This window comes from Mixophyes fleayi, chromosome 10 (genome assembly GCF_038048845.1).
Source record: "Mixophyes fleayi isolate aMixFle1 chromosome 10, aMixFle1.hap1, whole genome shotgun sequence".
NCBI classification, from domain to species: domain Eukaryota; kingdom Metazoa; phylum Chordata; class Amphibia; order Anura; family Limnodynastidae; genus Mixophyes; species Mixophyes fleayi.
In genome coordinates, this window is record NC_134411.1 from 41,700,807 (window position 1) to 41,719,173 (window position 18,367).

At 42.2% G+C, this 18,367-nt stretch overlaps 1 protein-coding gene across 4 annotated transcripts in view; it reads right to left on the bottom strand.

The window, feature by feature from the left end:
• The window catches only part of GANAB (glucosidase II alpha subunit), a 53,671-nt gene that overhangs the window by 16,501 nt on the left and 18,803 nt on the right, over positions 1-18,367 (bottom strand). For 2 of the 4 annotated variants that reach the window (XM_075188580.1, XM_075188578.1), the window contains exons 3-4: positions 2,298-2,396; positions 79-187 (exon numbers count right to left, since the gene is read on the bottom strand). In XM_075188580.1, the coding sequence (XP_075044681.1) occupies positions 79-187; positions 2,298-2,396 (208 nt within the window). Of the gene's footprint in view, positions 1-78; positions 188-2,297; positions 2,397-5,630; positions 5,768-18,367 lie in introns of those variants that run through there. The other 2 variants (XM_075188577.1, XM_075188581.1) reach the window with 2 other exon arrangements.

Below are 18,367 nucleotides of genomic sequence, written 5' to 3' on the forward strand. Positions count from 1 at the left end.
AATGTTCATTGCAGTAATTTTTATTTCTCCTACTTTCCTTATGATCTTACTTTACACCCATGACTTTCTTCCACCCACCTGGGTCTTGTCATTGATGAGCTGGACCTCAAGTTTGTCAGCAGTCAGTTTTGCACTCCCTAACAAAGCCCGATACGGAGAGGAGCCTGGCTCAAGCTTGCGCTGACGTCTAAAAGAAATAATCAGATGATTACTGTACTTTGCCTTCACAAGATCACACAAAACAGGAGAGGAATTGAAGCACCAAGAAATACCAAAACAATGGATGTGGTTATGTGCATTTTAAGATGGCCACAACAAGTGGAGATTTCAAAGTGGGGTTAAAAGGAACAGCTTTGTGCGATTTGATTTCACTCTACATCACATTTCTAATGTTCGATGTAGTTACGACTCCTAATCAATCCATCTAAAATATACACTCACCACAAACTTAATACCTCCGAATTAATCACATTTTTCCTTCCTATAAGTGTATCACTTAAATGTATATGAATAGACCTGTAAACATATTTCCCCTCATAAGGGTGATTTACAGTCTATAGGTTTTCTCGTATTAATGCTAAAGTACCTTCTATGATGAAACTAAAGCCTCACATGAATATGTTCATTTCTATGAAAAGACAACAGCATGCCACATGGCTGTACTGAAGGGCATTAATTAGGAAAGGTGTTTTAGAAACCCAAAAGAAAGTCATCCACAGAACTTACCCACCAAACATATAACCTATCCCCATCTCTGTTTTACTATTGCAGCATGATTGAAGCTACCACAAAACATCTGCAGAATATTCATGTAGTTTTCACATGGCCATAGCTAGATTATTTGATTGGCTGCCCTGGATCATAGTTTTAGTGGCTGTGGCTCCACACATTCCAGGTAATCTCTACTGAAAGCACTAAACCTGCACCGTATGCAGAGGGCGCTGAATTGCCGCAGAGAGTAAGGAACTGAATTGTTTCCTGGTGCCATAGGCTCATGTTACCAGCCAGGGCCCATCAATAGCAGCAAGCACAAGCAGCCACTATTAGTATATATATTTCAACACTGAGACACATGTTCTTAAAAATATTTTAGACATAAGTGGTGATCAAACAATATTTAAATATAAAAAGCATTTGAACATTCGCTGTCTTTTTCCAGTGGAGCAAGATAGTCCCTCATGTAATACAATGTCAGGATCAATTTTCAAAAACCTAGCGCATAAAATACATCAGCAAAGAGAAGCCTCATTCAAATTATGTGGTCACTATGCAAATTAAATATCACAGTTCATTAGCAGAATTTACAACAGCTTTACATTGCTGCCACCGCCAGGAATAGGAGAGCTTTGATTTTGTATGGTTTCTGTAGAACTACTTTGTATATGGTTATCACAGCATCAAACATGCAAATAGGCTGCAGCAAAAAGCAGTTTAAAGACTAAAAACTAACCAAGACAAAAAAAAACAAACAACTAAATGGATATAAATTTCTCACAAAATATATGAAAAGGATAATTCCATACAAAATTCAGCTCCTCAGTTATGGGTAGAACATCATAAATATCCTTTTTTTACCCCCTGCTTGCTGCCCGACTATAAAAAGGACCCGGTCTTATTGCAGACAGACATGTTGACCACACACACACAACACTACCAGCAGTAGGAGTAGGCTGAGCAGCGCCAGAAGGCTACAAAAGTCAAGTGGGTCTGCAGGATCTCATGAATGCCAAACCCCAAGGTAAGTAGTCTTTGGGATTGTATTTACAATATGCCACCCAATGGGGTGGAGAGAGAGACAATTTTGGCAAACAACTTTCTTTTCTATGTTATTCTAATCTGTGGTTTTCAATAAACTTTTTCATGCCTTTTCAGGAGGATAAAGTTCAGTGGCTACTTAATGTGCTGTTTCAGTTATACTGAAGCAGAAGGCATGACAATACAGGATTAACTCCTTGTGAGAAGGTTAAATACTGGAAGAATTAGGACTACTTCACATAGCTTGCTTTATTCTTATTATATTATTTTCTGTGGATTTCCTTCTCGATCAGTGCCTATGTCCTTTAACAGTGAATTCAGGAAGAAGGAAAAAAGACATCCTTTGTTTACATGCTGTGCTGGAATTGACTCAAGTCCCTGAAATGACTAATCAGCAACTCATTTGTCATTTTATGCATAAACAGAAAAGGGTGTTTTTTTAAAGAAAGAAAAATATCCTTACAGGTTGAAGCTTCTCTTTATTGGTACAATAATATTTGGTAAAAAGCATTCAGAAAAATCCACTTAATTTAGTTACTGACCTGCAGAATGAGCTCTGTTCACATGTCTTGAAGTTGCTCCTATCAACACTCAGGGCAGGAGTAAGACAGACCGAGAACAAGAAAATAAGCCCAAGGAGCCTGTGCAAGAAAGAGCATAATGAGATAATCCAAGAACAATAATGAGCCAAACAATGTTGGAAATACAAGAAAACAGCACCGAACGAATGCAGTTTTACATATACACATTATGATTACTATTAAAAGTTTATTTATAGGGTGCCATATGAGGTCCGCAGCCTTGTACAGAGGGCAAACAACAAGACAGTACAATACAGTAAACAAATAGCAGTACAACTCTCAACACATTATAAGTGATTTATAATTGTATTACATGCTCAGAATCAGATCTACAGGCAGTGGACACAAATATAGAGAAAGGATAAATGAGGGACACCAAGCATATTGAAATCAAGGGCTTCCACACTGTTGCTTATTAGGGAAACAACACCCCAGCATGGTCAGGGTTGTGTAGACAAATGCTGGACTGCACTGGTTGCCTATAAATAAGGCCAAAATGGAACTCCTGTTACTTTGAAAGAGAAGATGATCTGTGGGGCACATTTGGCAGGAGCTTCAGTGACCAAGAAAGTACAACTTACTAATGTTTTACGAGCGATAGTGACTACATTTAAGATAGTAATTTGGAGGGAAAACAGCATCAGTAAAGGACAGCAAGAGGAAGTGCATACTCCCAAGGTGACAATATCCGTGCATCAATTTGAGGACAAGCCACTGCAGAGAGCAGGATATCAAAGTCGGGTTGCAGTGTATAAAATGCTTCTCACACCTTCCAACGTACATCTGTTGCGTGGAACAATGAGCTCAGGCAGGACCAGTGAGGAAGGGGATGGTCCACACTTTACAATGTTCTAGACCAGGGTTGTCCAACCCGCGGCCCAGCCCGCCTGTAAATGTGGCCCAGTGGTTGTGGCAAGGGGGCAGCGCTGTTAATGAAAAAAATATCCTGCAAAAAAAAAAGAAGGAAATACTTACCTTGTGGTCACGTCAGCTGGCGCTCCGGCTCCCTCCCTGGTCTCCTCCTCCGTGCGGTGCTCGCAGTGAATGTCAGGGGTGACCTCATCACACACGACATCCATTGCGTAGCGCAGCACAGAGGAGTCACCCGCGCGAACTCTCAGCAGCAGTGAAAGATTATCCAGTATCTTATTGTTGTTACTCTGAATTTGGACTTTTTGCACCATGCAATTATGAACTAGCTGTGTTCTCTGTATGTATCTAATATAAATATTAAGAAATGATTGTATTTTTAATATTTTAAACCATTTTAAAAGTGCAGTGCTGAGTAGGGTAACATTATCACCCACTGTTACCCTCATCGGAGGCTGCTCCATGAGCCGTTTTTCCCGCCACCCTATCTTTAAATCTCTGTAGATTTCTATTAGTCCTCCTGATGCTACCTATATTGGTTACTATTTCAAACTGGTCAATAAAAAAATGATTCATGGGTGCAGAAAGAGGAAAAAAAAGTTTTTGCCATTTAATTCCCCCGAACCTCACTAAGGGGCAGATGCAGGCAAGTTAAATTGTAGCTGGTAATGGGACTACTACTTTAATCATGATTCTGCAACAGGTTTCCTAACTCTTACTAACTTCATTTCCAAGTAAGTTTAATATGTTAACTATGTTTTCTATGTTTTTTTGGATGATCAGCTATCGTTAGTGTTAGTGTATTTTATGTGCGGCCCAAACCAACTCGTCATCTTCCAATGTGGCCCAGGGAAGCTAAAAGGTTGGACACCCCTGTTCTAGACAAAGACGAGTGCACGCACTGCACCAAACTAAAGACCTACAACCCTGAGCACTAGTTTTAAAAAGTAAAGGATTCTGGTTGCCCTGTGAACTTACAGAGTGCATTTTCCTAGCATAGTTTGGGTGCAGTCATTTCCTAAGGTGACAAAGCAAATTGGTACTTAATGGTAATGAGTGATTATCTTCACTCCAAATTGCATTTTTCCTACCAGGAGTCATGTCTTCCAAGATGACAATGCTTTCATCCACAGAGCACAAGTGGTTGCTCAATGGTTTGATAAGCAGGATATGGGCGTTATCCACATATCTCGGCCATCTCTGTAATCTGACCTGAATCCAAACAAGTAATTATGGGATATTCTGGACCAATGCCTGAAGCCATTTTCCAACAATCATACAGCATCAGTTGGTGACTTTCTGGTGGAAGAGTGATCAGACTGCATCCTTCTTGCATAATGCACAGAGCATACAGGACATAATCTCTGCAAATATTGCCAACAACTGGGTAGTTAAATTATTGACCCATCTTTCAGAGAGATGTCAGGTGTGTGCAGCTTTTCAATAAGTTCCAGAACAAACAAAACTATGGGGTCATTTAAAGTGAGGGAGGGTCCACATGTTTGCATTAGTACTTGAAAATAAACATCCTGCTAAGGCTTCTTTCCAAACTACACCATCTCAGGTCACTGCTTATTTTATCTGCTTGGAGGGGAAAAAAATTACAAGGGAAGGAGCCTGCCCAATCCTCAGTAGACCCACTTCTTACAAACACAATAAAGGTTGAGTTTCTGGCTGCTACCTAGATTAATTATTTTAATCACAGATTCAAGAGGTCTAGTTTATTGCTTTTTTGTATGTTGTGACTTTACAAACTAACTCTGCAAGGCTCCATCACTGATTGCAATAAGCACAAAACAGTAACTTGTGTTTCATCAGTCACAGGTACTGTCAATTAGAAGTCCCTAGGTATTAATGTTCGTGCTAACTGACCAAAAGCCATCGTATCTAATAATAAGCATCTAACCTAAATCAAAGGGCCAAAACTCACATTATAAAGAGGACACCATGAAATAAATACATTTTAATGTGTATTTCTTACAAGTGACTAAGCCCTCTAATATAATTTCCAAGGCTCCATGCTCATGAAGTGAGAGCTATTGCTTATTTTACTGCCGAGCATCCCCACTCCCTAAGCAAGGTTCTTGCTGGAGTGGGGCAAACTGCAGAATCCCGGTTACACCGCAGAATAACTCAGTAATCACCGCAATGTACAGTGACTTGCACCATTCATATTAGTTGCATATTTCACAAGTTACCATTTTGCCTGTCACTTATAGCAAATAACACCTCTAAGCCAGCTGGATTAAAGTGCTAGATGAATAGATGTAACCTGGCCACATCATATGTGTGTACGTAATACCTGTGCGGGCAGACTGGCATAGTGTAACCCTCTAGGCAGTAAGTACATGCACTACACAGCTTAACCTACACTTCCCTAGGCATCAGTCGTATAGTTACATGTGTTACTGGGCCCGCTCTCACCTCCTCGCCACCGCCATCTTGGATCCGCTCTGACCTCCGATCCCCTCCCGGTAGCCGGCTCGCTGACAGAGGCCACGCCCAATCCGCATCTGTCACTACGCTTTCTCTCGCGCTCCCCGGGACACGTCAAGCCGTCTGATTGGGCAGTCATAGTCCACTCGACCATTCCACGCCCACTATTGCAATAGGGCGGTGACGTCACTGTCTGGCATCAGCATTAACAAATGAGGGAAAGAGCAAAATGCGATAATGTGATTGGGAAGAAAGGGGCGGGAAAAGGGGGAGACAAAGGAGGGAGGAGAGCTGGGGCTACAGGGCAGGATTGGTTACACCAGGTGACATATTGAAATAGGTTGGAGAAGGTGCTGACTATGAAAATCTTTTAAGAGTGGAGAGAATTGCACATCTTGCTCAATGCAATGGGTGCTGTTGGCAGCAGGAATGTAGAAATAAATAATTACAGCATAATCTTTGTCTCTTAATAGCCATCAGGGGAAATTTAAGTAATTCACTGTTTCTAAACGTTTTACGCAGCTAAAATTAGCTTCTTATTTTGCCAGCTTCTTATTTACTTTTTATTCACATTCCAGCTTCTTATTCAGAAAACATTATTTTTAAAGTATTAAATCAAGATGGATGTTGATTTCACATTAGATTAACACTAAATGGGGTTCCATTACACAAATTACAATTGTATTTACCCCGACCCAACATGGGTTAGGGCAGTGGTTCCCAAACTTTTGCAGTTCACAGCACCCTTAGAGTCTCCATAATTTTTTCAAGGCACCCCTCCAAAATAATTACCGAGCAGTCCTGTTTTAGAAGTAGTTGTGTCAAAAAAATTGTAATAAGTATTTAGGTCAGGACAGAAATACTTATTTAGTTGTATGCAAAAATGCCCCCTCTGCATCCAGACACACTGCACCCTCTGCATTCAGACACTCTGCTCCCTTTGCCCCCAGATACTCTGCCCCCTCTGCATCGAGACACTCTGCCCTCTCTCACGCTGTCCCCTTCCTCTGCCCTCTCTCACGCTGTCCCCCTCCTCTGCCCTCTCTCACACTGTCCCCCCTACTCTGCCCTCTGTCGCGCTGTGCCCCCTCCTCTGCCCCGCTGGTCCCCCCTTCTCTGCCACGCTGGTCCCCCCTCCTCTGTCCCCTCTGCCGCGCGCCAACCATAGAAAAAAACAAACACCACAAAAACTTACCAATCCGCGCGCGCCGGGACCCAGCATCCTCTCTCACGCAGCTTGTCGATATTCAGTGACAAGCTGTGTGAGAATGCCCCCTCTGCATCCAGACACTCTGCCCACTCTACATCTAGACACTCTGCCCCCTTTGCCCCCAGACACTGCCCTCTCTCACGCTGTCCTCCTCCTCAGCCCTCTCTCACGCTGTCTTCCTCCTCTGCCCTCTGTCACGCTGTCCCCCCTCCTCTGCCCTCTGTCACGCTGGTCCCCCCTCCGCTGCCCTCTGTCATGCTGGTCCCCCCTACCGCGCGCCAGCCATAGAAAAAAACAAACAACACAAAAACTTACCAATCCACGCGGCGCCGGGACCCAGCATCCACTTCTCTCACGCAGCTTGTCGCTATTCAGTGACAAGCTGCATGAGAGAGGTGGATGCACACTTTGAGAACCGCCTGGTTAGGGCATGAAATCAAGGGGCAAAGTGGGCACAGTCACCATATTTTATCATTTGGAATAAGTAGCTAGTTTTGCACGGGTTAGATACAATTAAGCCACAAATTTGAGAGTGGAAATCAACACATGGTGGACAAGGCTGAAGTTGGGTCCTTATTCGTCCAGCTTCTTATTCACACTCCAACTTCTTATTCAGAAAAGTTTACTTTTAAAGAATTTAGTTGGATCACTGATTTCACATCAGATTAATACTAAAGGGTATCCCTTACACAAATTGTATTTAGCCTGACCCAACAAGGTTTTGGCATGGAATCAGTGGACAAAGTCACCATATTTTATCATTTTGAATAATTAGCTTTAATTTTGCAAGGGTTAAATGCTGTTGGCCCACAAATTTGATAGTGGGAATCAATATGGGCTGATGAGTTACACACAACCCACTTGCATTTTGCCTGGCCCAACACTGTTTTGGGCATGGAATCAGGTGGCTAAGTGAGAACAGATCACATTTTGATCATTTTGAATAAGTAGCTGTAGTTTTGCAAGGGTTGAATTTTTTTTAAAAAAAAATTGCAATAAAAATAAATCCTGTATCACTTTGTCCAAAATAAAATAGACTATACAACATGAAAGGGTAAAAAGGATGAAACTTCACATTATCATAACACACAATTCTACTACAATCCCTCCACAAAAACACTTCGCAAATAAGATACCTATATACAAAAAAGAATCATGACATTCCCTAACACAATACTCTGCATTACAAAATCCCGCCACCAAACTATAACACCCACACACCCTTTACTGTCAGGAAATGAAAACAACCTTTAAATGTATGTAAACCTTATGGATTATGGAAGTTTCAGGCCTGTTACTTTCTCCTTCTCAGCACTGTACAGTGAAGGCGCAAAGCATCTTTGATGCTGTCCTTGTGCCTGGGAGGCTGCAGGGCTGAGAAGTGGGATAAGTATCTACTGGTGCTGGATCAATCTAACACCTTTGATTGTGTCAATCATGAATACTGTGGGCACTTCTTGAGAGATATGGTCTACAAGTGGTGGTTGATTGGCTATGTACCATTTATAGGCTGGCTGTGAGATTCCCTCTTGTGAATGGTTGGGTGGACCTTACTTGTTGGGTGTCATCTGAGTCAGACAAGGTTGTCCCTTGACCCGCCGCCTCTGTGTATTTGCGATTGACCGTTTTATCAGGAGGATTGAGAACGGTAGAGTGAGGGGAATGCAGCTGGCTGTGAATGTTCCCTTGAAGGTAGCGGGCTATGCTGATGTCACTGTCACCTTGTCAGATATGGCAGAGGTGTGTGGCATTGAAAATCTGATCTGCGAATATTCTGTTGCTTCGGGTTCACAGATAAACTAAAAAAAGAGTGAATTTCTCTGGTTAGGGGAGGAAAGATGGCACTTTGTCCTTTCAGATACGCTCCCTCAGTCTAGTAGAAACGTTAAAATCTTAGGCATTCGATTTGGTTTGGGTGATTATGCCAGCGTAATTGGGAACTGAAACTGGCAGATGCTGCCTCTTAGAGAACTAAAAGAAGTGGTTATCTTCAGACATCCCCACCATCATCCTGAGTGATTTCAAAATCCCCATTGATAATCCACCTTCCAAAGCTGCTTTTAAACTACTCTCTCTAACCTCCTCCCTCGACCTCTCCCCATGGATTGAATCTACTACTCATCGGGATAGCCATTGCCTTGATCTTGTTTTTTTCTAGACTATGCTCAGTTTCCGATTTCCTCAACACACCTTTCCCCCTCACGGATCATCACCTTATCAGCTGCACGCTCACCCCCACTGCTCTAACCTCTCTCCTGTCAAACTCCACTAAGCCTCCTCATACCTGCAGAAATCTTAACTCTATTAATCTTCCAGTTTTCCACCTCTCTCCAACACCTTTTCACCCATATCTCTACATTTTCCTCACCTGAGATGGCAGTACCTCATTTTCACCAAACCATAGCAACAGTCCTTGATCAAGTGACTCCAGCAATTCTTCATACTACACGTCGCTTTCTATGTCAGCCGTGGCACACTAAAGGAACATGAAATCTTAAAAAAACTCCCGTAAAGCAAAACGCCACTGGCGTAAATCCCGTACCTTTAATGATTTCTTTACATTTACTTCTATCACTCCTATCAATATGCTCTGGACACTGCAAAACAAACATACTTCCAATCTATGTTCTGTGCTCAGGCTTCTAACCCCAAACACCTTTTTAACACATTTAAATTTCTTCTCAATCCTCCCACCCAAACCCTCTGTCTACTATCAGTGCCCAGGGTCTTGTTTCCTACTTTAAGGACAAGATTGATAAGATCAGACTAGAAATGAAATCTTCCTCGACAAGCAATCAGTGCAATTCCTTCCCAGCACCCTCTGACACCCCCCTCTCTTCATTTGACCCCGCAAATGAAGATGAAGTATCTACTCTCTTATCTTCATACTCTACCTCCTTTCCTCTTGACCCTATTCCCTCACAAATAGGTATATCCCTGTCTCCTGTGCTCATTCCACCTCTAAATAAAATCTGCAATCTTTCGCTCTCTACCATCTTTCCATCACTATACACACACAGAGACTGCGTTGACTAAGGTTGTCATTGATTTGATCACTGCTAAAACTAAAGGCCATTACTCTCTTCTAATGTTCCTGGAACGCTCAGCTGCATTTGACACTGCTGACCACTCTCTTCTCATACAAACACTACAATCCCTAGGTTTTCCGAGACACTCTCCTATCCAGTTTCTCATCCTACCTTTTTAATCTACCTACAAGGCAGTCAACAAAGCTCTGTGTCTCTCATCCTCCCTCATTACATCCTCCCATTCCTGGTTACAGAACTTTTTTAGGGCTGCACCCACTCTATGGAATTTCCTCCCTCGCACAATAAGACTTTCCTCTGGTCTACAAACTTTTAAGTGTTAAGTGTTCTCTGAAAAGCCACCTCTTCAAACAAGCTTATAATATTCCTCAACCACCCTCTTAACCTCACTACATTACCCTATTACCATCCGTTACACAATCCGCACAAAACAAAAACCCTCTGACAAACATTGCTATGTGGCTGGATTATATAGCATACTAATCCCTTTTTGTTTTATTACCTTTGCAATCTGGCTGGATCGAAATGCAATATGTAGACTTAACCTCATGTGTCCAAGTCCTATTGTTCAATAGATTGTAATCTTGCGAGCAGGGCCCTATCACCTCTTTGTCTGTACCCAGTTAGTTTATTCCCAATTGTAAAGCGCTACGAAATTTGTTGACGCTATAGAAATGATGATCATCATCAACATTTATTTATATAGCGCCAGCAAATTCCGTAGCGCTTTACAAATGATGATGGTGATAAAGTGGAAGCTGCCCTACAGAGAACGCATTGATTTGATCAAAACTTACTTGATTCATTTTTTTGTAAGCTAGTTACATATGTCTGTTGCCAGAATCATTGAGGGTCAAGGTCAGTTCCTTGTTCTTTCAGTTGTTATGGGGAAACAAGTTGAATTTCATCAAGAGGAGTGTGACATACAAAGCAAAGGATGAAGGTGGCCTGGGAATAATGTTGTTGAAGCTTCATCTCGGGAGTCTCTTTTTGGAGTCTCCCCATCAGTGAGTAACTGGCTTTCGAGTTTGAATGCACCCCTTTATCAACGCATGGTTGGTTGGGGGTTCTGTAAAAAGTCTTCAAATTAAGCATGGATACCTCCAGGCCTATATGGTTTGGTTTCAAGGTGACAAGGAACAGGCAGATTGGCATGGGTGAGGCAAAAACTTGTCTATGAGGGTGTTGAAGGAGAATTTTGTGTACTCACTGTAACGAGCCGTGGCTCGGTCCGTTCCCCTGCTGGCTGCATCCCTGGTGTTATGGCAACAGCTAGGACGTCATTTCTATATTCTCTGTCCTGGCTGTCACCAGGGCAACGGCCGGGATGCTTTTCTAATCAGCGCCGTGCAACTGTGGGCAACCGGGCGCGTGTGCATTAGATATATATTAATTAGGCTACCTCCTGGAGCTAATTACATCAAGCTGGGGTATCGACTCCTGATTGGCCAGTTTTACTATTTAAGGCAGGGAGTGCTTAGCCTCCCTGCCAGTTATGACGTGCAGTTTCCTGCACCTTGCTGACCAGCTCTGTTCTGTGGATACTCTGCTATTTTTTGACCTGATTCCTGACTCTTGGCTTGTTTCCTGACCTGGCTTGAACGCGGATTACCCCTGACCTCTGCCTGTCGATTGGATTACCCGTGACTGCAACCTGCCCTGACCTTTGGCCTGTCCCTGTTTATCCTGTTCCACGACCATTGGACTGTCTCTGGTACTTGCCTCCTGTATTCCGGTTACCTTCGACCTCTGCACTACGGTCACCATTGATAAACTTTTACTACGCTAGGGGTATCCCAGTATCTGCTAATGCTACTAGTTCTACGGGAAAGACGGCAACTATAGTTGAAGACCTCTATCCAATCTGTTCTAAAAGTTTATCTAAGTAGCCATCAGCCCTGACACTCACTTTGCTGTGCCCATCACTAAAGGATTGCCCAGGTGATATGTGCCCGAAGGGTCTGTGAATTCCAAGCGGATCTCAGCTTGCGGTTCACAGGGGGCTGTACGTTAAGGGGTACCTGAAGCATAGAGGTGTTGATTATTGTGGTTGTCCATGGGAGGAATGTCATGGGGAAATGGAGACAACGGACTACTACTTGCTCCAGTGTCTTTTTAATATAGAGGTTTACAAATGGAATGTCCCACTTTTTAGGCTTTATGTGACTTGCAGGGATTAGTTACCCTGAGTGTGTGTTTGAAGTGCTCAAAAGGTGTGGGGATGTTGATTTATGCACTCTTTTTTTTTAGTTAGTGCAGGTTACATGTGGAGTGCACAATGTTTAGTGTCCATTAGGGGCAAAATCCTTCCCTGCAGTGAGGTGGTGGATAGTATTCTGCACATGGTTTGGAAAATAAGGGAAATGCAGAGAAGCCCGATGAATGCTGCGAGCTGGGATAGATTCTGGCACTCGGTTCTTGGCTATCAATCCTGTTCTTTCACTATTAGATTATGTGTAATCCTTCATTTTTTTTAAGTAACATTTACATACTTTTAAAGTTTGTTTTCATTTCCTGACAGTGAAGGGTGTGAGTAATGTGTTGGGGGATGTCTTGTTTCTCTGGTGTATATAGTTATCTTATTAGTTACGTGATGCAATAGTTTTTGTGGAGGCATTGTAGTAGAATTGGGTGTTATGATGTGACGTTTCATTCCTATTGATCCTTTTTACCCTTTTGATGTTGTATATAGTCTATTTTATTTTGGACAAATGATATGGAGTTTATTTTTGTTACAATTTTTAATAAAAACACAAACCCTTGCAAAATCACAGCTACTTATTCAAAATGATCAAAATGCTATCTGTGCCCAATTTGCCACCTGATTTCATGCCAAAAACAGTGTTGGGCCAGGCAAAAGAAAAGTGGGTTGTGTGTTACTGACTACCCTGTGTTGATTCCCACTCAAATTTGTGGTCCAACGGCATTTAACTCTTGCAAAACTACAGCTACTTATGCAAAATGATAAAATGTGTTAACTGTGCCCACTGATTTTATGCCCTAACCCATGTTGGATCAGGGAAAATACTATTGCAATTTGTGTTAGGGATCCCTTTAGTGTTAATCTAATGTGAAATCAGTGATCAATCGTGATTTAATCCTTTAAAAATAACGTTTTCTGAATAAGAAGCTTGAACATGAATAAGAAGTGAATAAGAAGCTGGCAGAATAAGAAGCTAACTTCAGTCTCGTAAAGTTTTCATGTTTTTTGTGCAATAATGTACAAAATAAGACCAGATTCTGATAATTGCATCCAGTATAACTGGTGCAGTGCTCTTGTCCATAAATAGAGAAGAAGTATCAAAAATTGCATTCAGAGCAAGAACAGTGACAAGTCAGTGACAGCAGATGTGAGTTGGTAGCCTTCTAAATATTAAGACAAATTATCTAGCACACCAGAGAGGACAGCTATCTGCTATCTGTATTGAACTGAAAGCTTGCCGTTATCATCAATGGCTCATAGTGTTGCGTGATTACAATCAATGGCTTTTTGTATGCAGATGGCAAAAAAATTCTAAAGAAATAAATTCATCAAATGATATAAAATTCAACAGGTTGTCGGCTTGGACCTCTTAACTAGAAGATGAGGTGCAGGGTAGATAAATAAAACCTTATTCACTTGTGACATAAAAAAAGATGAAATTTATATGCAAAAGCTTGAGCCACACAAGGATACCTTGAATATCATAGTTCACAAGAACATGGAATTGGAGCAAATTCAGGGACAGATAACTAAATAAATAAGGAATTATAGATAATTTTTTTTTCAGTAATTTCTACCTTGTCTAGGTTGCCAACTTTTCAACGCCCCTTTATGCTAACAATCCTGCTCTCCCAAATAGTCCACCCCAGAAACTCTCATTGTTATCAATGCCAAGAGTTGCAACGCAACAAGAGCGTTTTTGAAACAATGTACACTATTCAGCGATTGCCAGCTCTTGGGTTTAGGCAAGAGAAAGTTCCTCTCTATTGCCGTCTGGACTGTGGGTTGGTAATTATAACCATCTAAGAAGAGTGTTGCGATCGCAGATGCACACTAACAAGTGTGTTGATTTCCTATGCTGAATAAGTGCTTGTTCTAACTAGAGATGGTCACTGACCCCCGTGTTTTGGTATTGTATTCGGTTTTGGATCTGGATTACCGTCGTATTTTGGTTTTGCAAAACCGCCATTGTGTTTTGGTTTTGTTTTGCTATTTTGTTGGAAAATCAATGTTTTTGGGCCTAAAATAACCCAATTTAGTGCTCAACCTGTTTCATAGATAAGTAATCTAATTGTAAAGCTAATAAATTATCAAAAAACAGTTTAATTCCTGGTAGGTAGGCCTTCTTTTATTCTACACACAAAACAGATTGTCTTCCTCTCCATCTATGCATATTGGCAATGCAGCCATCGTCTTTGGATGTATATTACACCCTACACTTATAGTTAAATATGTAAAGAAATGGAAAAAGGCAGTTTGCTTTCTGTCTCTATAGGCCCTCCTCCACTTGTTGAAAAAAAAACAAAAAATTCAGCCGCTATAGACTGTACAATATTAATTGAAATGGACAAAGCCAGTTTGGTTTCTGGCTCTCTAGGCCCCCCTTCACTTGTCGAAAATACAAAACAATTCAGCCATTATAGACTGTACAATATTAATTGAAATGGACAAAGCCAGTTTGGTTTCTGGCGAGAATCTCTAGGCCCCCCTCCACGTCGAAAATAAAATAAAAATTCAGCAGTTATAGACTGTACGATATTAAGAGAAATGGACAAAGCCAGTTTGGGGTCACTCTGTCTATGACACCCTACCATTAAGGAGAAATTGCCCAAACAGCAGCCTTTCAAGACAGTACGTGATATGGAAATGCCACAAGTCCCTTTCCTCTTTCGGGGTAGATTGCACCCTACACTTACATAGAAAGTTTTAAAAAGATGTTATCGTCATCATCTTCAGCTTCATCCTCACCCTCACCCTCATCAGTGTGTACGTCATCATCACAGACTATCAATTCATCGCCGCTTGAATCCGCCATTAGAGAACAGTCAGTGCTTGGATGTCTTGGATGGTGAAGGCCTTCCTCGTGGAAGATGTAGTTCATTTTTATAAACATCATTTTCTCCACATTTTTGGGAAGTAACCTTCTACGGTGATCACTAAGTTCCCTGCTGTGCTGAATACTCGTTCAGAGTACACACTGGAGGGTGGGCAGCTTAAGTATTGCAAAGCAGGTTTGTACATGGGTTTCCAAATGGCCTGTTTTTCTTCCCAGTAAGGAAAGGGACTGTCTGACATTTCCATATCAACTACCTCTTGAAAGTAATCCTCCACCATCCTTTGCATGTTTATACTCATATTGGATGGAGTTATGGGCAAAGTGACACATTTTTTTGAAAAATCCTTCAAACCAGCCCAGATGTTAAATTGTTCTGGTCTGCCCTCTGCATCTTCCCTGCTTCTTTTTGGGAAATGTACAAGCAGCAGCAGCTTGAGAAAGTGAAGGAGGACACGTCGTCAAGCCAAGGCACAGTTCAACGGCCAACTTGCTGAGCAATAGCTCCTTGCAAAAGTTCACATCTCGCTCATTTACAAGTAAAGACTCAATGTAGGTCTTAAACCTTGGATCAAGCACAGTGGCCAAAACATACTGATCCGAGTTCAAGATCTTAATAACTCGAGGATCATTGTGAAGCGAATGAAGTACTTGATCGACAAGGCCAACATACTTTGCTGAATTGCTTGCTTTCAGCTCCTCCTTCATTTTCTCAAGCCGCTTTTTTCAATAGTCTAATTAAAGGAATGACTTGGCTCAAACTAGCAGAGTCTGCACTCACCTCACACGTCACAACTACAAATGGTTTCAGCACCTTGCACAGCACTGAAAGGATTCCCCACTGTGCAAGAGTGAAATACATCCCCCCTCCTTTCCCAATGTCATGGCTTGTGCAATATGCTTGGATGGCTTTGCACTATTCCTCCATCCTTTGAAGCATGTATAGGGTGGAATTCCACCTAGTTACCACCTCTTACTTAAGTTGGTGGCAGAGCAAGTTAAACTGCTCTTGGAGCTGCTGTAATCTCCTACATGCTGTGGCTGAATGCCTGAAATGGCCTGAAATTTTACAGACCACCGAAAGCATCTCCTGCACCTTGCGGTTATTTCATAGGAAGCTCTGCACCACCAAGTTGATGGTGTGAGCAAAACAGGGAATGTGTTGAAAATCACCCAGCTGTAATGCTCGCACTATATTGTTGGCGTTATCAGAAATGACATACCCTGGGGAGAGTCCAAGTGGTATAAGCCATGCATCAATCACATCTCTCAGTTTGCGTAACAAATTGTCAGCTGTATGCCTGTTAGTGAAGCCGGTGATACAAAGAGTGGCCTGCCTGTGACAAATGTTATGTAGTGGTGTACATGCTGCTGGTGAAGGTGAATGACCAACCCAGTGGGCTGTCACAGTCATATAGTCTTTGGTTTGGCCACTTCCACTTGTCCATATATCTGTGGTTAAGTGGACAGTGGGCAGAATGGCATTGTTCAGCGCAATCTCTACATTTTAAAACACTTTTGGTATAGTTGTGGCATTGCTTTACGGGAGAAATGGTGTCGCAATGGAATTCTGTAACGCGGACACAAAACCTCAATTAACTGTGAAAAACCAGCTGCGTTTATTGTGGAGATTGGACGCAGATCTAACACTAACATAGGGCAGCACGGTGGTGTAGTGGTTAGCACTTCTGCCTTACAGCACTGGGGTCATGAGTTCAAATCACGGCCATGGCCTTATCTGTGAGGAGTTTGTATGTTCTCCCCGTGTTTGCGTGGGTTTCCTCCGGGTGCTCCGGTTTCCTCCCACACTCCAAAACATACTGGTAGGTTAATTGGCTGCTAACAAATTGACCCTAGTCTGTGTGTGTGTGTCTGTGTGTGTGTTAGGGAATTTAGACTGTAAGCCCCAATGGGGCAGGGACTGATGTGAATGAGTTCTCTGTACAGCGCTGCGGAATCAGTGGCGCTATATAAATAAATGGTGATGATGATGATGAACATTGCAGCCATGGCGTCTGTGATTCGCTTGGCGACTGCTGTCATATTTGCTTCCACTAGCAAATGATTGTTTCACAGTTAATTGCTGAAATGTAGGACTGCTCATTTTCTTGACCTGCCTCTGGGCTGACCATTCACCCCCAGCAGCAGCAACAGCAGCAGTGGGACTAACGCTTTCTTCAGAGGAAACAATTATAGTGCAGGAGTCATCCAACCTTAATGGGATGCCGGGCTAACTCTACTGAGGATATTGATGAGGATGGTGTGGTGGGTGTATTTTGTAGCCGTCGGGATGTCGGTGACCAGAGGGTCTTAGCTGATGATGGAGTGCTTGTAATTTTTTGGGAAGAACTTTCAGCTTTTCCCAACACTTTGCCATGAACTCTCGTTAAATGGCATAACATAGACGAGGTTCCAAGATGGTTAAGGTCCCTCCCTCGACTGACTGTGGCTTGACATACACTACAAATGGCTATACAATTGTTTTCTGGATTTAGGTAGAAATAATTCCACACATAAGAAGTGGATTTTTTTGTTTTATGCCCAGGCATGACAATGGCCTTTTTCTTGTCACGTGCCAGAACTGCTGCCACTGGTGCAGGACTTACACAAACAACCTCATCAACATCCTCATTTGCGCCCTAGTCGCCTACACAAATCTCCCCCTCTTCTAATTCCAAAGTGGCATCCTCAATTTGTGTATCACCGGCTACACTCGGGCTATTAAGGCACACATCAGCAGAATGCTCACGATTAGACATCCCACTGTTGGATGGACTCTCCACAGGGATTGGTGTCATTTGTGAATCAGAGCAAACATTATCCTCTAATGCCTTACTGTTATCTTGCAGCTCGGCTTTGACGTGTAACAGTAGTTGTGCACCAATTGTAGGCTCGGTAACTTTTTGGGATCTGCCACTAATAGCTAAAGGTGAAGGCCTCATTCTCTCTTTGCCACTGCGTGTGTAGAATGGCATGTTGGCAATTTTTTTTTTATCGGCACTTAACTTTTGCTCAGTAACACTTCTTTTTCGCTTCAACACAGTAAAATTTTTTTTTGTTTTTTGGACTGATTTCGAAACACTGTGTAGTTTGACATTGCCTTGCCCAGATGACGTACTGGGAACACGAACATCAGGACTGGTGACAGAACCTGGTTGCTCATTCTGATCATATGTGGACTGCTTTGAATCCATTCTGAGCCCAAAGCACTTGTAGTGCTAAAAATTGTTTGGTAAGATACTGCTGACAGATAGTAATTTTGACAGCCAGAAATATTTATGCACAATTATGGGGGACACCCCAAAAGCACTGGGGAGTGCTAAAAATTATTTGGTAAGATACTGCTGACAGATAGTAATTTTGACAGCCAGAAATATTTATGCACAATTATGGGGGACACCCCAAAAGCACTGGGGAGTGCTAAAAATTATT